At 51.1% G+C, this 8,224-nt stretch overlaps 1 protein-coding gene across 1 annotated transcript; it reads right to left on the bottom strand.

Moving 5' to 3' along the window:
- Positions 1–1,082: 1,082 nt before the first annotated feature.
- GLOTRDRAFT_42369 (Phosphoenolpyruvate/pyruvate domain-containing protein) lies at positions 1,083–2,408 on the bottom strand (the record flags this gene model as incomplete). The annotated part of the gene is made up of 7 exons (XM_007867946.1): positions 1,083–1,144; positions 1,197–1,325; positions 1,379–1,622; positions 1,679–1,880; positions 1,931–2,065; positions 2,116–2,189; positions 2,247–2,408. 7 exons carry the CDS (start codon positions 2,406–2,408, stop codon positions 1,083–1,085), a joined length of 1,008 nt encoding a protein of 335 aa, XP_007866137.1.
- Positions 2,409–8,224: the final 5,816 nt, after the last annotated feature.

The raw sequence follows: 8,224 nt of genomic DNA, 5'->3' as shown, positions 1-8,224 counted from the left end.
CAGAGTTATAAGACTCTCTTACGACCCCAGAGTCCTACGGCCTGGACTGCTTTGTCCCACGATTCGCGCGAACGTGTATTTCCCGATCCAGGAGCTGTGGTGCCCGCCTCAGACAGTCTCAACCTTACTGTCGGAGAATCAAAACTGGGACGAGCTATCTGCGATTACACTTGCGCCTGATTATGGGAGTGTTCTACCGGCACAGCATCAATGGGCTCAGTGGCTTGAGGACTGGAATATCTGCTTGCGTGTCATAGGCGGTCGCTCTCTGACACGCCTCAGATTGGTACTGGGAATCCCGGCTTGCCCGTTTCCTTCCAGCGCACCGGCCGTCTCTATCGGAAGCCTGCACGGGGTTGAACACCTGATCTTAGATGTACGGCACAGTCCCCACCTAATGCATAATGTACCGGTAAGTACAAACATCAGTGACGATTTCGTACCTACTCAGTCTTTGCTTCTAGGAATACCTGAAGGCATGGCTCTCTTCCCTGACAAGAGTACAGAGCGTCACTCTGGAAGGCCACCCCGAGCTTCGTGACACCAGCCTGGCAGCTTTCCTGAAGATGATGGTTGGCGCCAGAGCCGTAACATGTAGAGCATAAGCATATGAGACCTGGGCCTGATTCATCCGATGGACCGGGGCTTCGTCCGCAACATGCTCTTTTCCATATTTTACATAGAATATCTGTCTGCTACCACCTTGTCATTTCTTCGATTACGTAGCTTATGACCCCTAATGAATACGAAGTTCGAGGCAAACTGCAGACAAGAGAAGGAGAAGATACATCGAACACCATTACGACAAATTAAAGGTGCTGGTGATGTGGGAGACAAAGGGACGCGGCCGCGGCGTATACGTAGCATGAGCATCAGCATTCAAAGATATATTCCCAGGAGAGGTACATAACCATGGATGGTGTATAATGATATTATGGATGCAATGGATGAGATACAAAATGCGAACATACAGATCGAGGATGAAACGTACAGCTGTGTTCTACGTACAGACCAAAGAGAAATAAATCAAGCGAGATATCTATGCACTGGCCAAACCTGTGGGGAGACGGCCATTTTCAGTCTTACACCTGCTTGAACGCCGTCCCTCCAGCGGCAGCATCTAACTCGATGATGTCTTTCAGGCCTGTACCGGGTGTCAGAAATGCCCATGGATGCGTATGATCCAATGCACTTACCCATAACCTCGAAGAACGCCTTCGGGTCCATACCCCGCGCCGAGGTGAAGTCGGTGCCGGTTTTCTTGAGCAGGTGCATGGCCTCCCGGATGGCATGGGTGGCAGCGACGCAGGACACGAGAGAGTAGACTGGATACCAACCGTCAGCTTTGAGAAACGCGGTTGTTACCCGGCATACTGACTGATGATCTTTGCGCCCATCTCCTCAGCCTGCTGGTAGGTGAAGGAGGGGGTCAAGCCACCTGAGATGACGTTCACCAGCACGGGTTTGGGGGCCAACTCCGCCACAGTCTTCTTGAGGAGCTCAGAGGTCTTGACACCCTCGATGAAGCAGACATCGGCACCGGCGTCTGCAGCGAGCTTCAACCGGGTGAGAGCCTCCTCCATTCCCAGCACCTGCGCGGAGTCGGTGCGACCAATGATGACCTGGTGTCCAATATGCTCAATTTTTTGACGTCACATACAGAAACAGGTAAGCTCACGAAGTCTGATCCTCCAGGGATGGAGTCTCGAGCAATGACGGCGGCCCGGATGCGAGTGACGAATTCTTCCCGGGAGACGACCTGCTTGCCGAGCAAGTGGCCGCAGCGCTTAGTCTGCACCTGGTCCTCGATGTGCATACCAGCAACACCAGCCTTGGCATATTGCCAGACTGTGCGCGCGACGTTCGCGGGCCCGCCGAACCTTGGAAGAGAGGTTAGATGAAACAAGCTGTATTCAATAATATAACTTACCCAGTGTCAGCATCGGCGATTACGGGCATGGTGGGGTCGAGGCTGCAGATCATCTGAGCGCTCTGGACGAAGTCGTTCAATGTGGCAATGGCTACGTCTGGTTGACCCAGGCGGGATGCTGTGGTGGCAGCACCGCTATGACAATAATTTAGAAATTGTAAGGGTTGCGTAACAGAATAGCTAACCTTTGGTATAGACAGGTGAAGCCTGCTTCAATTGCACAGCGAGCACTGATACCATCGCACACGCCCGGAGCAGCCTGAGGGCGAGCCACAATAAGTGATTCTGCGTTCTGGGAAGCTATACGTTGACTTACGATGATACCAGGACGGGCCAACATTTGCCGCAAACGCGTAGCCGGGTTCCAGGATAAGGGCCCCTCGAGGTAGTTCTTAGGGTCCAAGCGAGGGTTGTAGTAGACACCCTCTCGACGAGGCTCGGAGTGACCATTGGTGTCGGCCTTGATGTCTTCTACCATAGCATCGACATTTCGGGGAGGGACGTCAACAACCGTCTCAGTGGTCTTGCTCTCGGTGGTCTTGTACAAGTCGAAGCCGGGCATGTTGACAATGTATACAAGGGAGGGAAGGTCGGATGATTTCGAGAGCTAGTCGGATTGGCGACTGGAGTGAGTCGATGAAGTCCAGGCAGAATACGAGCCCGTATATATATGTTCTCGGGGCAGCTTGGGGAGCAAGTCTTTCGGGACGGCAGTCTGCTTATTCCCGCTCCGATGTGGGTTGTACGGTGGACGCAGAGCGCGCTAAGCAAAGATCTTCCCCACAAAGAGATCGGACGTCGCAAGCCTAGAAGTCCCGCTTTCCAGACGTTCTGCAACCGAACAAGCTGACAGGTACGAGGACACAGGGGACTGCATGGAGCATTGGCATATTCAGGATCTATAAAAGTCTATGACGGGCTCTGAGACGAAAGAAGACCCCTACCATAGTATAATCTCGCCAAGAGCATATGATGCCAAGTAAGAAGTTTCCGAAGCAGCATATTTTCCATCAAATGAGCAAGCCTTGGGGGTCAACCGTGAGAAATTCGTTAACAGTCTATGACGAAATTCGACGTCCACCTACTCCTGTAGTTCTTACGACAGCAGTAGTCCCTCCGAGCCGAAAACTCAGAGACTAAGGCCCGTTTGGCGTCCTCGGTTGTTGTTATAACGTTATCGCATAGCATTCGAGGATATGGGTCCACCTGCGCATACCGTAGAATGACTGCTTCTTTGAACCAGCTGCTTCTTGCCAAGTCGGACACGAGCATGAGAGTCGATTTCGGTAATTCAACGTCAGACAGATATAGTCGTTCGGTGTCCAATATGCTTGAGGATCAAGGTCCCATAACTCTGAGCTTGAGAACAACAACGAAGGTCGGGGAAAAGGACTCCCACTTCTTCTGAGTGATCTCCCGCGAGTGCCGCATGATTGAGACGGGTCGGACATCGACTCAGCGCTCCGTCGTTCCTTTAGGCCCGCAAGCGGCGATAGAATGCGGTGCTAGAGTGAACGGTGCCTTGTTCGCTGGTGTCAGTCCGGGATAAGGGACAGTTACAGAGATAGACGAGAGAGCCAGTGTAAGCGCAGAGCAGTGGAACTTGAACAAAGTGAATGCACCGCCCGACAGAAATGTGCTGGTACTTTGACAATAACGTATGATGAGGAACATTGCGGCATTTACGAGATTATTACAGGTATCGCGGAGTTACCCAACGACCATCGGGGAAACCCGGCTTGGCACTTCTTCCTTCTCGAATTGAACCCGAGTATTCGCCTTGTATTTTGCACGTTCTGGTCCGCAAATGCGACAGATAGATGGGGCTCTGGAATACAACTGCGAACCAGGACTGTCTTCTAGTGCTAGGATACTGCTTTCGGTTGACTTCCACCACGCCAGGCTGATTAACACCAGAAAGAGATAATAATCGCAAATATGCATGGCGACTCCCTTCGACAGAGTATGACTTCCTCCAAATTGCCACCCTCTCGATACTACAAATGTTATTTTCAGTCGCCTGTATCCCGGACCTTCACTGGCAGAACTGAGCCGGCACCGTTCACTCCCAAGGCCTCGTTGAAGACTCGGGCACTGACAACACAGAGCTTGAGAGCAGCCAAATAAATTGCCCATCAAATTCTGATAGCATAGCGAATCAGTGAAAATGCTCATACCTCTTCCACGTAATCAGTGAGTCACTCAAATTGACAAGACCCGCCCCTTCTTGCCCAGAGTACTCGGCATATTGCTGATCTTATCCTGACCTTGCGGATGACTCTTTCACGACTGAGAGTCTTCCTGCTGAGTGAAAGCGCATCCCAAATTGCTATTGCATAACACCTGCTATCAGGACTGACCCCCCCTCCCAAGTACCCACAAAGTGGCTGCCCTTTCGGATAAAAGCATCGAAGTAAAAACCTCCTGTCAATGTTGTGTGTAGAAATCCGGATAGGGATGTGTAACACCTTACCCAGCTTCATTAACCTACGGGAAACCTACCGGAGTATCGGAGGATCTGCTCCTTCAGGCGTCTGAATGGGAACGGCCGCCATGGTGGGTTCAATCTTCACTCTTCGTGTTGATTACTAATTTTTTGTTGTACAAAGTACTGTTCGTGTGACTAGTGCTCTCCTCGCTGTCCCGCCCGATGGCTGATCTTGGGTTGCTCAAGCCGCTCTACACCCGCCATCTTCCTTCCTCGGTTCCTCCGTCCTGACCCGAGCGCCACGAAACATTCATGGCATCGCGGCTTCGATGATACCGAGGTCGATGACTCATGATAGCCGAGGCAAGGGACTGGATAAGGCTCCTCGCTGAATCTCCACTCACGTGGATGAGGAACGCCGTGCGTTCCCTACGTCCACTGAATGGATCGGCCCAAGGATAACTATCTCGTTGAGCCGACCAACGGTCAGAGGCTCTGGGATACTGGATTCCTCATCTGTAGTACACCCTGGGCACGGAGAGTTCGTCGCACTCTGCCTTCATTACGTTTTGCAATTGCCTTAGTGCCTTGCCAATCTTCCTGTGACCTAGAAGTGCGAATATAATAGTAAGCCCCATTCAAAGTCAGGATCACAATATACGCTGACGTATGACATGGAAGGCCTGCATCACGGATCATAACACGCACCGTCTAAGAGAGTGAATGTTGACCGTACGTCGTTAAGGTTCCCACAGACCCACCAGGGATCCCCCTTCAAATCCAAGGTCGTGTTAAGCTGCCGAATTGCCTTGCAAGGTTGGATCAGTTGCCAAGCCAAGTAATCTAGGCTTGGGTCAGGCCTCGGGCCAATCCACCCTCCGAGAACGTACGTGGTCGCTTATCAGCTCGCGACTTTGGTTCAGCTTCATACAAGCAGCAACGATCTTCGCAGGAAGTCAAGCCTGCCAAGCCCAGCCCATAGTGTTGCGAACCATGCGTGGTGTTCGATTCTCGAATTGACCAGCAATGTGATGCCCAAGACCAGCTGCGATCCCTCTCCCCACTGTCCGACTTCCATGGAACTTATTTATATGCAGCGCCATTTTTGTATGGGTCCGCGCTTCATATGCGTCGCCCGCTGACCCAAGCGGTCATGCCGCAATTACGGGAGGGAAACGGTGTGAAGTCCAGTCAGGTGCGTCCGGCTGAATAGTGGTCGTAAGCCGGAATGTTCGCCCATTGAGTTCTGCCTTGTCAATCGTCCGGGGGTTCAAATGGTACGTTTCACTCAATTGTGTACATAGCCATGAGGTCGTCAAAACCAAGTGAATGACTTATAGTTCATTGAGCTTATCCGTGTGCTCAGTCCCCAGCAGAGAAATCCTTACCATTATCATCTTGAAGTAAATCTGTATGATTCCACCGTATCTGACGAGGTCCATTGACATTGTCGTAGCTTCTGCCGCAGTCGAAATTCTCTTGTTCCGGTTTTCAGTGTTACCATGGCTCATAGCGGCATATACTACGAGCCTCATTTTCCCGCTACCGTAGGTAGTGGGTATTAGACCCCCCGCATGTTCGCAGGTTTCCTAGATCGTTTCAAAATCTGAGCGAGCACGTGTTGCCACATGGCGGGTACTTTTTATGGTAAACGGCAGGTTTGGGACAAGCGATATTACAGCCATTTGCAGATCGATGGGCCCACTTTTTGAAAATCATTTACAGTCGGACCACGTCGGACAAGCAATTTCAAGTCCCCGAGAGACAGAAATCCGACCATCTGGACTTCTCTACCTTCTTCCGACGTCCCTGGCACCCACTCCGACCCACTCCGACTATACGTGGTTTTCTGAATTGATGGTCTATCGATCTGCAAGCGGCTGTATTATCTAGCAAATGACTATAGGTACAGCCCTACATAATACGCTATAGCGGGTTGAGAACAATCCGGTCTGAGGAAAAATGCCTTTACGCACGACCTCCGACGGGGGCCGGAGAGTGTGGGGCTCGAGAGAGCACCTGGATGCTCCTTTGAGTCAGAGTCCTGGGTGTCCTAATACCCACCAAAACCTCAGGGCTGGTGGCCCAATCTTCGGGTAAGAATTGTTTGTTATCTAAGGTATTTTGCCAGGTGGCTTTCACGCGGTCTGCAGCTTGATGGGTACGTTCGATCTTATTGGCTGTTATGCGGTCGATTTGTAGTCTTCGGTTGATGGCATTCCGCCATCGCGATTGGAAGGAGGAAGGTGAGTGGTTACAGTCTTGGATAACCCATTCACATTGTAGGACCCAAACCAGGTAAAGTGATTCGGATACTAGGATTTGGAGTAGGCGGGATGCTCCAGGGTTATGGTTCACAGTGCGGGGGGGTTCATGTTCGTGCATGTCAGTCATTCCATTCTGTTCTTCGCTATTCAGGGGGAAGGAGAGTTTTCCACACCTTACCAGTGCACCGTAATTCAGGGTAGGCCAAGGTCAATAATTCTCGGGCCAGATATCGGCCGCTGGGAGCCATATGATCCATCGTGCAGGTGAGAGGCATTCTAGTAGAATGTGATCGACATTATCTGACCTGTCTTTACAGGTAGGGAAAATAGCCCAGTCCTGGTACCCCAGTATGGGGGACCAGAAGTGACCTATGCGGTAGGCCTGTTGTGTAGCTTTAAACAGGAATTGTTTTATCAAGGGACAGAAGTTAGGGTTCCAGCACGAGAGCCAGTCCATCTTGGACGCGCAATATCGTGCACGTGGTTGTATGCCTAGGGGGGGAGTGCTGATAAGCCTCAGGATTGTCTGACCCCTGAAAACGCGGACTCAGCACATCGCTTTTATGGGCTCTAAAGAATTGCTCTATTTAGCTCCAGACTTCCTAGCATCCTGGAGGCATACACGGACCCATTCCGTGATTTATCTCTCTGAACAGGAGCTCCGGAGCGACTTAACCAATGCAACTTCTAGATGAATTAGCTCCGGGGCCGCGGACACTTCTATTGAGGGGCATCGTCCTCATGCCCACCCTCCAGCACTCACTCCCCCTCGTTTCCATCAAGATACCGAAGGTGCGGACGTATACAAGTCACCATGAGGTCAGCATCAGTCAGCAAGCAGCCGGAGGTAATTAGCACGTGACCGGCGCATCGCATGGAGTGATGGGACTGCTTGGGTCAGGTGGCGGAGCGTTGAGGTGACCTCTAGGGGCTGGGATGAGCAAGTGGGAGTGCAAGAGGGTCGCATGGTGTATGGTATAATGGCGGCAAGTGCTGAGCAATCCTGTGGGTAGCGGCATTTATTTGTTATTTATCTCCGGACGGTTGCAAAGCCATTCCTGTAGTATAAATTGTACAAAGTAGCGTACAGAAAAACAAGTTTTGCACTTCACCATCTCAGAGAATTAGCGTTACGATCTCGGTGACCCTCGAAGTTTGAAAGCGTCGAACTTAGCGAATTATAACCGATCCTAGCTTTGCCAATAGGCCTGACTCGTCGAGTGATTTATCTCCGCCGTCGGTTTAACTATCTCCGGTGCGTTCTACTTAGCAAAGTAAAATTAACCAAGTCTCTCTAGCAATTTCTACCCCCACGAGCACGATCCTATGACAGGCGTCATTGCTTGTGACTTTGATTGCAACTCTTCGGAGATAAATACTCCGGAGCATCAACTAGCATTTGTCTTTAGGCGTCAAAGTATTTGTTTTATTTTTTTAGGTCTTCCTACAGACTACCCTACGACGTCTTACTCCTCCTTCCCCCTCGAACTATTAAATACCCCTCAGTTGTCTCAGACCGCTGATATGCACTGACACACAACAATCACCAAGGACCAAAAGAAATAAACCTAAACCCCGTGATATGGGTGAAGGCGGTCC

Source organism: Gloeophyllum trabeum, assembly GCF_000344685.1.
Source record: "Gloeophyllum trabeum ATCC 11539 unplaced genomic scaffold GLOTRscaffold_00007, whole genome shotgun sequence".
Lineage (NCBI taxonomy): Eukaryota > Fungi > Basidiomycota > Agaricomycetes > Gloeophyllales > Gloeophyllaceae > Gloeophyllum > Gloeophyllum trabeum.
The sequence above is the reverse complement of the archived record's forward strand: the minus strand, read 5'-3'. Positions and strand labels throughout refer to the sequence as shown.